Source organism: Rhyacophila brunnea, unplaced genomic scaffold (genome assembly GCF_057557595.1).
Source record: "Rhyacophila brunnea isolate RB1 unplaced genomic scaffold, BYU_Rbru_1.0 scaffold_2, whole genome shotgun sequence".
Classification (NCBI taxonomy): Eukaryota; Metazoa; Arthropoda; class Insecta; order Trichoptera; family Rhyacophilidae; genus Rhyacophila; species Rhyacophila brunnea.
The window spans coordinates 419827-435830 of NW_028232859.1; the positions used below are offsets into that span (position 1 = coordinate 419827).

Genomic DNA, 16004 nt, shown 5'->3' on the forward strand with positions numbered 1-16004 from the left:
TTTGTTTCTCTATGCAAGAGTGTTAAAGAGTCACCCTCGTTCTAGGTGTGTCCTACGACCAAAAAGTTGTGTGTGATTTTTGGGATATTAAAATTCTGGAGGTCGTATAAATACATTGCTGTAATAAATTTATTTTTATTCTGTCCGGCACAATTATCCGAATAAAAAATGACTTCCTTCCCAATTGATTTATCTTCCAAAAATTTTACAACACAAGAACCAATTGCATTGGCCCCTTTGTTTGTAGTCCCTTCATGCTAAACAAAACAGTAACAATTTTTATTATTAATGTGTGTAAGATGGTAAAATTATAGGTTGAAAGCTTTCTTTTATAATATAGCACTGATATCTGGGCATTTGGTGTTGATAATACGGCCTGCAGATTATAGCAACATACTATTTTATTCGTCTTTCGCCTTCTGTGTTCTCAATAATTGTTTATTTTTTTTGATGAATGTCATATATTATTTAACTTGAATTATATTTTTCTCTTCGCTACTGCAATTTTTATATTTTTCACAAAAGTCACATAGGTCCTTGTTTGGTTGAAAAAAGCCTATATTATAATGGGTATTGTTCCTCTTGCAAACCAGCAGCATCCTTATCTATATCCAACATGGGTTCTTCAGCATCAGGAAATGTACTTGTCACATTTTTGAAAATCTGTAACATTGCAAAAACAAAAATATCATAGATCTGATTGATATACTGTTGTGTTAATTGAAAGAGTTTATTATTGTAGGTGCATAAAATAAATATATAGGTACATAAGATAAGTCGATATTAATAAGTTTCATAACAATAATAATATTAAGGTTAGTTTTGTATATCATTTTAGTATAATATTTATCACAAAGTCTTACCTTTTTAGAAGTTTTTCAGCTTTAGAAGCTTTTAAAGCTAACTCCACCATCATTCGAATCCTTAAACTTATATTTGATAAAAACAAAATACACTGCACTACATTACTTGAATCAAAGGAAACAATAATGTGTTGTAGAATACGTCTGGATGCGTTATCAAAGTCTTAACACTGAATCATTTCAATAATTGCCTGCTATCACAATAATAAAAACAATGCCACATTGCATTCACCAAAAGAATGCGTCTGATGCTCGGGTTTCACAATTAGTCATGGATAATCATTTGCAGATACTATGGTTTTACATTAACAATGGAAGTAAATCTTTGTATTGTAAAACCCAAATATCTGTCTTTTTTAATGAAAATTTTTAAGTTTGCAGTAACTTCAATTTTACATTATCAAGTTTATGACTTTTGCAGTTGTTTTGCATTTAAATCTCGAAATTGAAAAATTTGCACTTGCTATGGTTTTACACTCACGGTGCGACATAAGGATAGATTATATTATAAAATTTGATAAATCAATTATAAATAAAAAAATGTTCTCACACTTGTTTTGTTGTTCAAACATAGTTTTATCCGTTCATTTCTAAATAAATATTGATACATTATTTTTTTCTTTTGTTTTATTGATGTAAACTATCAATATTATTACTTATTATTGCTTTATACACCATTGAGAACACACAAAAAAAGTTTCAAATTTTTAAAACATGTGTAGAATTAGTTATTTAAAAAAAACTAAATCGACGATTTTTTGTCAAAAAACGCTTGGGAGTTTTCGCATATGCTAGGCTAAATCAGCTGGGAGTAAAAGAGTTAAACAGACATCTCTTCTAAAAGACTTAATTTATAGTATAATACTAGGTAGGTACCTACATCAAAATGTATGCAATAATATATGTGAGAGGCACACACACACAGACATATCGATAACTTCTTTAGCTGAAAGGTGACAATTCTAAATAGGTACAAATAAACAGCTATGAAATGTAACAAAAAAATTTACACAAATAACACTAAATAAAAATATTTACAATTGGAATAAAACTAGAAAATATAAACTCTCAAGCTAAAAAAAATATCTGTATTAATTGAATACCTCAGAGTTTAGTTGTCCTCAGAATAAGTCAAATAAAAATCAAAATCCTCATTATAGAGGTTGGTTCTAAGCTCATTCATCGATGCCAACTAAAGCGTGATGAGTTATGATATTTTTACTGAAGACAACCGCTGATGTTTCCTGCAATTAACGTTTGCTTGTATAAATACGTACAGTAAAACCTCATTAGTAAGAACACTGATAATTCGAAATTCGCCGTAATTCAAAATTTTCCCGAAAAAATAGTCCTATGAACATTATTTTTATATAAAACGATACCTTTAATTCGAATTTCGTAATTCGAAATGATTTCAGAGTCCTGGCATATAAAAATATTCAATAAATCGTAATAAAGTACACTATTTCATGAGCCAGTAATTGAAAATTGTGAGAGACTTTTCTTAAAACATCAAAAATTACTTATTTTATGAAGGTAACAAAAATAATCCAAACAATTTTTGACCCACTTCGGTAGGCACATTTATGATCAAAAACAAAATTAATGAAAATCAAAAAAAAAAAAAATTTCAAAATTTTAATATTTTTCCTCCATACATTCCATATTTCATAATTCGAATTTTTTTTTTGATTTTCGGTCCCATGGAATTCGTATTAACGAGGTTTTACTGTATCTCACCGAGGACCGTTACCATTGTGAGGGAAAAATTATTGAAAGAAGATAGATCAGATCAGTGTCGATGCGTGGGGAAATAGGAAAACTTACCGGCAGCACTCGAAGAGTGTCTCCATGAGGTCGAGCAGGTGCGGCATAAACTGTCGGGTGAGGTGAGCATCCGGCTGGGCAGCGGCGAGTGCGGCCACCTGCGCCTCATCACACAGCGACACGCGCAGTCGCATAAGCACGCAGTCTACCGTCATCACGTCCCACAGACACGGCAGACCCCATTCTGCAGATCACACAGCACAAACTTAACTTCATATAACAGTTGAATCGAATAATACAGTTGACGAGAGACCATCACCGATGAAATATATATGATGTATGTATGGTCCTATTTTTGCACCACCAATGCTTTCAAAAATTCTTCCAAGATAATAATATGGATAAATTAATTACATAAATTGAAATTCCGAGACAAAGATGAGTTTCTTGGTCTTGGTAGTGTATGGTAGGGTCTTGGTAGGTACAGAAGAAATGCGAATAATGCAAATTTAGAATGTATTCCATGGTCAATAATTCTTCCATTTGACATGTTTACGTAAACAAAGTTTTTATGTTTGTGGATGTGTGATGTGTAATCAGCATTAAAAATAAAAAAAATGCATGTACCATATACCAATTGCATGGTGAATGTGAATGTGCTTACCCATCCTACTAAATATCTGCTATTTTTATGGCACCGTAAAACGTCTGCTGTACGATTATTTTACGGTGATCTGAAAACTTCAAAGCTAAATAAGTACTACAGTCGAATAAATAAAACCTGTACCTCCAATATTGTCTCTCAGGTGTTGGATAGTCTGCGTGGCCAACCACACTGTGTACGAAATGTTATCGCAAGACGCGGCCACTCCGCTTAAAAGATTTTCTGCACTCTTAAAAGAAACAAATACAAAACATATTGGTGAATTTCTTTTACAGTACCAAGACATATATGAAAGCGTGGCAGTAAGAAGACCTCACCTGGGTATACATTCCCTGCTTGACGAGGGCGTCCTTGAGCCACGGGCCGAAGGTCTTGTGGTGAGCGGCGCGCGGGGCCCATACTAGCGCGTGTAGCGGTTCTCTCCCCTCTGACATGCGCTCTACATGTGGTGTGGACGGCGGTAAGGTGATAAGCAATCTGCAAATGTACAATCCCGGTATGAATCCGATGAACGGACAATTTGGTAATGAGTAAACGAAACGAGAGTAAAGAAGTGGTTTCAATTTGTGTTTCAATTTCAATTAAACAAAATCTGTCAATACAAACCTCCACTCGGTGGAGGCCCATATGATCCGATTAGGATCGGACATGGTCGAAATAAAGAAACGGAAAGGAGAAAAAATTACCTCCAGGCAGTCTGGAAGCAGTAGTGGGCGGCACAGGCGGCAGGTAACGCAGGCGGTGGCTGACGATCACACACCCCCGCGCAGCGTAGCAGGCCGAGTAGGCCGTCCAGCAACAGCGGGTATTTCAACTTGTCGGGAGTGCCTAACACAAAGTTGCAGGCCAGGCCGTCCAGCTTGGGCGTCTCCTGCACGATAATAATAACATTTCGTAGAATTATTCAAGTGACCCACGCCGCCTGGGTAATATTGCACCATTAATATTCGCTGGACGCTCACCTGATTGCTGAAGGTAGCATCGGCGACCGAGTAAAACTTGGGCCTCATGGAGACATCAGCATCTTGAGACACCCTCCTCCTGTACGCCTGTTCGATGTGAGGCACGGAGCAGTAGGTCCGGGAGGGAGCTGACGCCCCGGGAGGAGTCTGCCCTGCCTCCACTGGAACCAATCCGGGGGCCGCGGCGAGATTCCAGAAAATCTATAACCAATAAAGAGATGAGATCCGTTGATTTTTATTCCTATTTGCAGTTCTGCATTGACAGTGTGGACCTTGAAAAATTATTTAGTATACATTTAATGCCACAAATAAGGCAAATTATGTATGTGACTGTTATAAATCACTGCGATAACTAGTGACTAATTAAACAATTTTTTATCCATCGATCCTGTTTACGTTACTCCAACTGGTTTTCGGCACCAGGTAAATTTTTTCCAGGTCGATTTAATCATCGGTGATATTTAAACAAAATAAAGTATAATCACCTGATGAAGCAACCACGGAGGGGCGTCGTAGAGGTGTTTCATGAGATATTCAAACAGAAGCAAAAGGCGTGTCGTCAGCATCAATTGATGCGGGGCGACTTGAGAGGCGCGCTTCCCGTCAGGCATTCCCAATGCGTCGCTCACCTGAAAAAGTGTTAATGACGCAATAAATAAGTCTGTGGGAGACTGTGGACCAGAAACCGACAGCTACCTAAAAAAAACCAGAATTGAAAGAAGTGGAATTTGAAACATTGCCTGGCATTAAGGAAGAGGTTCACTATTGAAGGTATAAAACCCTATGTTCCCTTGCAATTTAAAGTCCAGCGACAACTGCAAAGTCATCACTGTGAATGCGTGCACAATGGTGAAAGATTAACAAACAAAATATAGAATCAAAGTACCTTAATGATAGCGTTGGCGGTCATGAGAAGAACCGATTTCTTCTGCATGAGGTTCAATGAATGGAACAAGTACACCAGCAGCTGTGCATGCTCGACGTTCATATCTGAAAGAATCAAGCAAGTTGTTACATCGAGGCGCAAGGTAAACATTTTGAATCTTCAAATGGTGAACTATAGATTTACGAGAAGTGACCTTCGTATTCATGGTCCTGGGATGGCTGAGGCTGCAGCGCGCACTCCACCACAGTACTGACGGTCCTATTCCACAGGGAGAGAATGGCAGTCTCCCGTTCGGCCACCGGTTTTGCCAGGATCACTGCTCCTATCAGCTTCACTACTCGGCATCCCACCTGCGGTCATCGGAAACAATATATTAATACCATACACGGTCTGAGTGATTCCCATATTCTTCATTTACTATGATACTATTGATGAGTTTAACTTAAAATGTCATTTTGTATTCTACGGTGTTATACGGCATAATATGTTATATATAAAAAACTATTCACAAGATGTGTTTCAGATGAGCTATTATAGCATTTCACTTATTTTTTTATTGGTTTTTAATTTCAATATAAGAACGGGCGGGGGTAACCTGCAATGGCATCAGTCCCGCCTGTTCCTGCGGGGCGGGAGGTGCAGCTCCCAGGTGTTCCAAAAGAATCTGGCGGAGGGCTCCAAGCTGCGAGGAGCCGGTCAAAGAATGGAGATACCTTACCAAAGCAGCACTGAATTCTCCATAGAGGGCTCCGAGCCTCGCACCGAAGCACGGAGATATCGTACCTGGAAGAGGAATCGCAATAAGTGAACCTTCGTCTTAAGGCTCACGGTTCAGTGTTAGCCATATTAAAGTGCAATATTTATGCATGGCTGCATGTTAAACTAAAATAAAAGAATTACCCGTGTCAGTTCTGGCTGTCTCCCGGTCAAGATCTCTGACGAGGGCAGCGAGCAACGCCACCTGTGACTCTTGAAGGGTTCCACCCACTCGGGGGCCGCATCCCAGCACTTCTCCGTTCAGCAGTGAGAACACTTCTGTCGCCAAGCTTATGTACTGTAAACAGAAAGAATGATCATAAGTCAGCAGACAATAAGATATATCTATGAAACGATGATATCGCCAAATCGAAATGAAACTGATGAAATATAAGAACAGAGTGTAAAATGACAAGTAAACTCACAGAATATGGTTCAGCTTTATCGGGAACCAATCCAGGCTGGGAAGACCCTCCAGAGGGATCCTGGGAATCATTTCCAGAGTCGGCCCCTCCTCCGCCGCCCCCTTCCCCTCCGTCAGGGGCGACCAGCGTCGCCTCAAACCACAATCCTAAGAGGGGCTCGCTGTCTTCTGTCGCAGGACAAACCAAAAAGTGATTATCAATTGGGATGTATATCACAGAAATTGGGTAACCCTTTTCGGAGATTTTATTATGATATAGAAGGGAATGGGAGTTCCCGAATAAAAAATAAAGAGACGTTACCGTCATCTGTCTCAGAGTCCTCGGAGCACATGATCATGTCCTGGTAGTAGACAGTGGAGTCAGAGCGGTCGGCGTCCTGCTCGTGCTGCTTGTGCACCACGGCTCTCTTGAGAGATGTGGCTTTGCGGTAGCACACCACACCCAGCACCACCAGTACCTGTCGTAAAATAATCCATAACATAAACACTCCATTGCTAATGCTGCATATTATATAATGGATAAAGGCAGCAATATCATCCAAGAGGTTGTTACCTGATGCAGCGGCGCACAGAGGGCGAGACGGGCGGCCCGTTGGCCGGCACTGTTGGGTTGGAGGGGGTCCAGGTGAGCGGCTGCTTCAGGATGTGCGTCAGCAGCTCCGGCTTCCAATCGGGCGTCGGCCAGTAGGGCGCGAACCCCTTCCAGACAGCGGGATCCCAATGCCACCCACGTCACGTGGACTCCTTGTTGGCTGAGGACACACAACATAATTATAGCACATAAATAAAGCACTTTTCAGGTATTGTATTACCCAAATTTGAAGTTATCAAAAGATTTAAGCGGTTCTATTCCTTTTTTTGCGGAGTTTTTCATCTGACTTTAAACTCAAATTACTAGCCACTGTCGATTGATTTGCATAATCTAAAAAATTAAGCACAGTGCCATCTGTTTGAATAATTACGAAATATTAAGCCATGAAGAATTATGAATATTGTCAGTATTACAGCGATTTTAGTAAGAGCTTCGTTCTTCATTCAACGTTTGTCGTTATTGCAGGGTTATCACTATTTAGAATAAACGGATAGGATTCCCCTTTCAATAACTGGAACATTTTTCGTTCGGTGTAACTAATATTACATGACGTATTTCGCAGGTGGAATATTGTGAGTTTATAGTCTATTTCTTTCCTGTGTGTTTTTAAATCACTACTTATTTTATATGTGCGATTATGAAGTTTATGTCATCAGTCTGTGTTTGTGTATTTCATAAGATTGTAGAGTATCGGGATAAAATGCACTGTGTTAAACATTTAACTTACACAAAAAAGTGTGCATGTTTTGTAAAAATTTTAAATGGCGGCACAAACGACTTTATGATATTCGTTCAATATATTTCTATTATTATGCCTTTGTTTCTATTATTATGCTATTTAATTTTGTTAAAATATCTGCGGCGTGTCAGATACTGCCGTAGTAATATTGTGAGGCATAGAAAAGGCTAATGAAATACTTGAATTTGAAAGGTAAGTGAGATCTATTATTGTACTTAGTCCGGAGAGTGTCATGACCAAATTCCAAAGATTATGTCTCATGACTTCTTGTCAAAGCAAGCGTTCAAATATTTATTTCATTTTTTGACATATACAACCGTATAATTACTATAGTATAGTACCATCTATTGACGAGTAACTATTTTTTTAAATATATGTGTAATATTGATGTATTGAACAAAACTGAAATTTCATTAACCCTTCTAACGCGGCAACTGACTTTAGTCAGCCTAAATGCGCGGGTCATCCGCGCAGCAGCTGACTAAAGTCATATCGATTTTCGTTTGCCTAGTACAGCTTTCGTCCAGGTGCGAAAAATTCGAATATTGATTTAATTTATTCAAAAATCATCCTTCTCCTGACATCTGTCGATGTATAGCCTAAACTTTTGTTCTATCTAATTTAAATAAATATTTTTCGGGAGCGTGTCTCGGATTAAGAAAATATCACTCATCGGGTCACTTCAAATTGGCCGCGTATATTGATCGGATCACTACTCAGTGCATGTGCGCCCAAGACAATTTACTGACTCATTTGTAACTATACGCGTTCGCAACATAATTTATGTTATATTGTTTTTTAGTGATTGAAAAATTATTTGGTGCGTAAACTGTTAAATAGAATATTCAACAGTTACATTGATCAAAGTGAATTCACAAAACATTTTTACAAAAGGAATGCCTTTGGAGGTTGCATTCATTCGTCTAGCTGCTAGTATATTATCCGCGAATTAATAGTTTCAGAAAATAATTTGAACAAGGTGTAATTTAAATATACGAGTCCGCGATTTAATATTTCTCTTTGTTTATCGTTGATTTAACATTTTTAAATACTATTTTCTGGTTAAACTATTAGGTAAAACAGACGAAATTTGTTTATTTACCCTAGTTGTCAGTCATTTATAAAGAAAAGATACGCTAAGCGAATTGAATAAAGTGAAGAAACATTTTCACACAATCGAAAATTTCTGTATCGGAAAAATTAAAAACATTTTGTGATAGCTATGTATATTTTGCGTGTTCGATTTTTTGTGATTATTTTAAAATGGATATCCCTGCTAATTTGTGCGATGAAATGGGAGAAGCAATTCATGATCCTGATTCAGTTTATGAGTTGAGTGAAAATGAGTACTACGATGATTCAAATACTTGCAGTTCCCCATCAGAAAGTGCTACTGCCGCGGCGCGGCCTCTAATTCAAATGTAAATGGTAATGTTGACAATCTGTCTTCGTGGACTACTGGGCTAACTTGAACTAACGGTTGTTCACGAATTTGATGATATCTTTTCTGGAGTCAGCCCACACACAAATTTATCAGATAGCTCTAAAGAAATAGATTTTTTTGAACGTTTTTTAAATTCAAATATTATAGTGGACAGAATCGTAATCGAAACAAATAACTACCTATTATACAGAAGACATTAAAAGACAAGAACCGTCGCCGAAATCACGAATGCATAAGTTTCGAAACTATTCAAGATATTATCTGTTCCAAGTGCAATGTGCCGTTATGTGTATACCCGTGTTTTAGACAATATCATGAAAAGCTTAATTATTGAAGTGCTAAAAAAATATTATTACGTAGAACATTGGTGTTGATTTTATGTGTTCTGTTTAGTGTAGGTATAGTGTCATGATTAATTATCAAAACAAACTAATAATATTTAAAAGTGGGGTGTAAATAAAATATTTGTCGAAATTTATCAAGTGGTTTGGGTAGCCGGTAGACTATAAGAATACTGAACTGTTTATCATCTGTCATCGACGCACTTGTCCAGCGCCGTCACTGTCATTTTTTCTATGAAGCAATTTTGTTCCTGATTTCTTATCAGATTTAGGTGACGAATGTTTATTTTTATTTGCATAAAATATTAGGTTCCCTCATAATCATTTTTGAACTTGACACAGATTTTTTACGACTCTACTTGTGTATGTTTGACTGACATTTATTACGATTTATTGATGCTTGAAATCACAACGCGCACTCTTGTATTGGGATTCGTAACGCTTTGAAAAGGTTCAGCGTTGTATTTGACGTTCATTAGCTGATGTCTGTCACTAGGGTTGCCAAAAACTTCACAAAAAGTTGACGGGCACTTGCTGGTGAAATGTGGGCATGTGTGGATGTCCCGGTAACTGTTGTTCTTTGGTTATGAATTTCGATTGTGGTTCTTTTATGATGGATAGATTTCAAATTTCAAATGACATAATATTCCATACTTTCCTTATTTGATTCAATTCCATTAGAATCAATGTTATTACTCCATGTGAGTGCTTTCACACTTTTGGAGGATTTTACTCACAAAGAAGAATGTATTGGCCAAACAATCAAATCTGACGAGTGACATGGAATTCAAAATAGCTTTAGTTACTTAAGGGCATACCTCAGTTGAGACACGGTCTAAAAAGATCGTCGCTAGGCGATGCGCGGATTGCGGGTCGCGGGTGCAAATGAGGCATGTCAAACCAAATATAATTTGTCTTATAAATCCAACACGTGTCCATTTAATGTTCTGTTTATTGTTTTATCAGTAACAATAATAATATATTCATTGACATGTTTTCTTTTTAAAGTAAATGGGTAACGTTTTAAGTCATCTTTACACGATTTAAGAATTATTACGGCCGTCGCCATCACGAAGCAAAATGACATGTTTCCAGCTCTAAATTCTCTCTCCGAATGGGAGCGAGTGCAAAATTTCGTCGCGCCTATGGTTGAAAATTATTTGTCGTTTCACTGATGAATCACCTTAATATAATATGATGAGAAGATCAGAGAAGAAAATATTGTAGACTTCACATCGACTACCCATAACGATATGCTGACCAGCATTTCAACTGGCATTTCATTGGGACAGTGGACAGAAAATCAATATTAATGTGAGTATAGATATCTAATATGGGTAATGGGTATGCGGGAGACATATTTATTCCAAAAATAGCTGGCCTACAGTGATGACCTAGTAAAATTTGCCAGGTTGTGAAAAGGTTAAAATCGTGTTACATAAATAGCCAAAACTCACAGCAGCCTTATACGCCTGTCCTTCATAAAGTAAACATCTACTGAATGTAAATTATTTCAATCCTTTCAAACGACATTATGAGATATTCTCATAAGACCTAAATGTATCTTCAAACTTGAATTTGGTCATCCAATTTTCAGAGGGCTTTAGAAAGGTCCGTCAAAAGAAATATAAAAATTTGATTTATCTTTGGAACTGGAAACCTAAGAAAGGAAGGCTATACGTATATAATTTTTTAGGCTTTGAAATATTAATTTAAATCATAATATTATAAGTTCTGCAATTCTTTTGTTTTACTTGGAAATCACATCTAAAAATATATAATCTGATTTAGACGTACCTATCTATAATCTCATAAACACTGCTGGCTCTGTTGGATAGTCCACAACATTCTATCTTCACTGTGGAGGAAGAGCCGTTTGCTAAAGTCGTTCATGTAATTCCACATTCAACTATTTTACTTAGAAAATGCCTTTCTGAGCTAAGACGTCTCAATTATTGCATTGGTCATTCAGATATAAGAGAAACTGCAAAAAACTCACATTCTGGCTAGATTGTAGGGCCTGGAAGGCGCTCTGGCGGGACTCTTGGAGGTGTGAGGGGGGGTCGTTCCCTGAGCCCCTCCAGCTCCCATCAGGCTCTGGTGCAATCCGCTCAGAAGCACCCACGTTCCGATCATCAGGTGATTCTGGTACACCTGTGAAAAGAATATAGCAGTTTATATTTTAACCGATAACTTAATGTGACAAATATTATGACTTCGCAGAAAAGTACTCACATAGCCGCCGGCGCGTGTGGAATTTTTCAAAACCTCTCCAACGGTATTAAACAATCGGAGGGCACCTTCCACAAGAGCTGCAGCGAATGCTTCTGCCTCTTCATCCTTGAGGTGAACCGCCGCCTGCCAAACGACAATCATATCAAATTTAAAAACTACAAAAGGTCCTCAGCGATCAAACTCGCTTGACGGTGAGTAACCTCAGAATATTGCATTTAATTTCATTCAAAGAATATCAAAAATAATCAAAACATTTTAGCTAGCGTGAAAACAAAACACACATGGGCGGTCGCACACAGTAACCAGGCGGCACTGACGTCAGCGATGACGGCGACGCGCGACGCAGTAAGAGGCTCCAGGCACGGCAGAGACAGCGCCATCTGGCAGACCCCCACCTCGCTCACCAGCAGGGACACCCTGAAAACGAACAATAATTCTTTAGTCATCTCGTTTATTGACATTTGCAATCTCTCTGATGCAAACGGACCAGGATTTAAAAGGCAGAGAAGGGTGACTCACAGGGCGGCGTCGGCGGAGTGATGTTGGTAGGGACAGGCGGCAGCGCTGCCGTCCCGGGCCGCTCGGAAGCGAGTCAAGTGGCGTTGCAAGCACGGTAGTGCACCGCACAGCTCGATCAGAGTCCCTCCGGCTCCCAGCCCGCACAGGATGCTCGTGCACGCCTCCGTCAACCATTTCTGTAACGCAGAACGGTTACTTTTACTTTTCTAGGGGTAGTTTAAATAAAGGACACAATCGGCTTCTTAACACTTTACGGTCCGGGAACGCCACATTGGCGTCGAAGAGTAACATTTGACACTGATAATTTAAGTCCTAAAGCTAAATCTAAAAAATGTGTGGACATAACCATGTCGGAGTTGAAAAAGTGGTTCGGTTTGGTGATAATAATGGGCATTGTCAGAAAAGCGACTCATTCTTATTGGCCGACAAATCCACTTATTCCACGTAAGCGGTTTTTCAAATATTGCGTTATTTACATTTCACTAATAATGAAAAATGAAATTTCACGATTTTTTGTTGAACATAAAGTTTGGATCGAGGATATACAGACATCTGAATCAATTGATGTTGCGGAAACGCATGCACCTTCTACATCTTCTGATACAGATTCAACCCATAAAACCAGTTCACCTACTTCATTACAAAGACTCTCTGGCAGTGTAAAACAACCTCAAATATTTCCGGGGATTTCCGCAACTAATAAACGTTTAAGAAGAAAGTGTAAAGTGTGTTCCTCACATAAACTTCGAAAAGAACCTATTTACATGTCCAAAGAGTGTAAAGTACCTCTACATCTACATATTGGTAATTGCTTTTTTTCGTATCATTTAAAAAAGTGTATTAGTTGTTAGTTCATTTACATTCATAGTTTTATAAACTATTTCAAATAATTTCAGTTTTAGTGTTTAATTTGTTTTAAATCTACTCGTACACTATATTATTATGTGCCAATAATTATTTCATGCCTAGCCAGTTATCTAAAGGTATCCATAAGATTGAGTGTTGATTCAAATATTTTTGTGGAATATGGATGTTTGTTTTACAATTTATTGCTCTTAGATTTTGTTATATGATTTTTTTACGCACGCCTCTGCACTGTTATTGGATTGTCTCGATTCCTACAAAAATACCAAATTGTAATAAGCGGTAGGAATGTATATGCGTGCATTTTATTTAATTAAATTTACGGGAAAATATGCACGCCACTGCACTGCCTCTATCGCTAGGCCTCAGCCATAAAACTCGTAAAACCAATAAATCACTAAATAAGTATTCGTTCGGGAATGAATGTGCATTTATTTTTAAACACTCACAGTTTGTGTGAAGTCTTTGTTATTTTATTATATTTGATAATCAGAGATATGAGTAGTAGCGCTAAAAATGAATTGATACGTATTCTATAGCGGTGTAAAACATTTTGTATTTGAATATTTTATTACATTTTTTAATTAAAAATAATATATTGTGATTGCTTTATATCAATAGGCTGTTTCCTTTACATTATATTTAACAAATTGAACTAATCTAATAACATATAATAAACAATTTACGAAAATTTACAAATTATATACTTTACCTTTATGGAACGCGGGCCAGAGGTTGACAAGTGTTAAATAAATGACACAATTTGATGCATTGATATATTTTAAGTATTTTCTGAAAATTTTATTGAAATATATCAATAGGTTCAAAAGTTATAGCATTTTTAACTTCGTGATCGAAATTTGTTGATTTTCATTTAAAAATACCGGATATTGGTGTAGGTACGTCGCAAAAATTCGCGGACCGTATAGTGTTAATATATATTAAAATAGGGGGGAAACACAATAACTTACTGAATTTTATTAATTAATATAAAAGGAAAATAATTTGATGATTATGTACAGAGGAAAATTACTCTAATTCTCAATTCTCAATCTGATCCTCATAATTCAAAACAATTTATATATTTAATCCTACAATTTACAATTTTTCATTGATTATAAAAACTCAGATTAATATTTCAAACATTGGCAGACCATTTATCTAAGCTTGACCATTGTTTTGTAACAACGTATTCTGTGTGCTCTCAGCATTTTTTATAATATCACTTGCCTGTTGGACATGTTTAAAATCAGTTAACAATGCCAACTGAAGACAAATACGTGCAGTGTTAGAATATTGAGTCAGTTCCTGAAAATACATTACTTTTGGTGCTATTATTAGTTAAAAAAGTAGAATGGACTGAAGAACAAGTTAATAATTGTTCATGTCAGTGGGTACGTCTCCCCCCACTACCGCCTGCCGATCCGCGAAATTGAAGACTTTAATTACACTAACATTAATTGACGTAAATGCGGTTAATGACCCTAAACTGTTAACAACTCGAAAAGACTTGACGACCCGTGTTACTAATGCAATGTCTTGAGTAACTAGATCGCAAAAAATTACAGCAGATTTGAAAGACGAAACATGTGCGAAGAAGACATCATCGGGAAAGCAAGATGTCGCTCCGAAGACCTCAACGTTTCAGACACTTGAAGTGACACCGGTATCCGGAAATAAGGACGACTTATCTCTCGGTAGCTTCACTACCAGTGAATAATGGTCAACGGTAGTGAAGAGGAAGAGGACAGCCATTGCGATCCGTGGTAGCTTTGGTGGGGAGGTGGTTAAAAATTACCACTTCTACCCCATTCATCGCGACACTACAGTCGCAGAAATGAACAATAAATAAAATTTGATTTGATGGATTTAATTAATTGCACAAAAAATCATTCATCACGAGGTTCATTTTAATGTGGTGAGCGCACCTTAGTATCGAGAGCAGGTTGCGGCGCTGCATCAGCGGTGACCGTGACATCAGCGGCAGGAAGCGTGGTCTTGGCAGGGGGTGCGGGGTCGGCGGGAGGCGGGGCATGACGCGGCGGAAGGGCCGGGGCGGGCGTGGCCGCGGCAGCAGAAGCACGGGGTAACGGTCCCGTCAGCACTTCGGCCAGCCCGTCGGCTCTGCGCTGCGACGCTGCACGTTCGCTGCTCTGGCCCGTCGGTTTGCTTGCATCCCAACCTGACAAATCGCAACAAGCACAAATTTATATGATTTAATAAGTCTTTTTTTAACATGGATTCCTATTTTCCTTAAATAATTTAAAGGCCTACCTGAAGTATTATTGATGGGGACTTTGGATTCCTTGAGAAGAAGTGCCAGCACAATGATGTCGGCGTGTGACAAAACTGTATCCTCGGAGCCGCACAGAGATGCCAGTGGAATAAGTAACTGCAATAACAATAATAAAAAGACAGGGTGGTTAATGCATTAGCTCACTATTGTCACTAAGTATTAGAGGTGAGTTGGAAATACTGTCACCAGTTTGTGTACTCAAATCTCGGATGAAACTACCCATACTCAGTACGTTTGGCCGAATAAACTTGTTCGAACGCATGCGATGATATCATCACGAGTCGCTCGCTAGTTGGTAGACTTTCAATACTATTGACATTAAATGCGCGCAAGCGAGATAGCACTTGAATACAAGTATATTTTAATTTATTAGTCTATGCAAGTGAATGACATAATCTTATGTATGAACAATAGGTCAATTTTACCCCTCCCCTCCCCAATTCAAAAGCATATTCTACAATAAGTCAATGTTTCATCGCTGAATGAATTTCACTGCTCTCAGTAAAAAGGTATTAATAACATTGCTTCAGAATTGGACCGACTAATTGTCTCTTTCACATTTTTGCTAACAAAAATAATATCGAAAAGATTATTGCAAGAATACAAATTCGCGCGATTCAAATTTATCATGCGTAGCATTTATGAGAACAGT

At 37.9% G+C, this 16004-nt stretch overlaps 1 protein-coding gene across 1 annotated transcript in view; it reads right to left on the reverse strand.

The window, feature by feature from the left end:
• Window positions 1–16004, reverse strand: part of poe (E3 ubiquitin-protein ligase-like protein poe) — a 77735-nt gene that overhangs the window by 53409 nt on the left and 8322 nt on the right. Inside the window, exons 4-22 of the mRNA XM_085946834.1 lie at window positions 15331–15448; window positions 14985–15238; window positions 12193–12368; window positions 11955–12090; window positions 11674–11796; window positions 11438–11592; window positions 6876–7074; window positions 6624–6780; window positions 6324–6490; window positions 6043–6196; window positions 5738–5925; window positions 5336–5492; window positions 5143–5246; window positions 4742–4885; window positions 4257–4457; window positions 3981–4165; window positions 3612–3771; window positions 3418–3523; window positions 2691–2874 (exon numbers count right to left, since the gene is read on the reverse strand). Coding sequence (XP_085802960.1) covers window positions 2691–2874; window positions 3418–3523; window positions 3612–3771; window positions 3981–4165; window positions 4257–4457; window positions 4742–4885; window positions 5143–5246; window positions 5336–5492; window positions 5738–5925; window positions 6043–6196; window positions 6324–6490; window positions 6624–6780; window positions 6876–7074; window positions 11438–11592; window positions 11674–11796; window positions 11955–12090; window positions 12193–12368; window positions 14985–15238; window positions 15331–15448 — 3068 coding nt within the window. The remainder of the gene's footprint in view (window positions 1–2690; window positions 2875–3417; window positions 3524–3611; window positions 3772–3980; window positions 4166–4256; window positions 4458–4741; window positions 4886–5142; window positions 5247–5335; window positions 5493–5737; window positions 5926–6042; window positions 6197–6323; window positions 6491–6623; window positions 6781–6875; window positions 7075–11437; window positions 11593–11673; window positions 11797–11954; window positions 12091–12192; window positions 12369–14984; window positions 15239–15330; window positions 15449–16004) is intronic.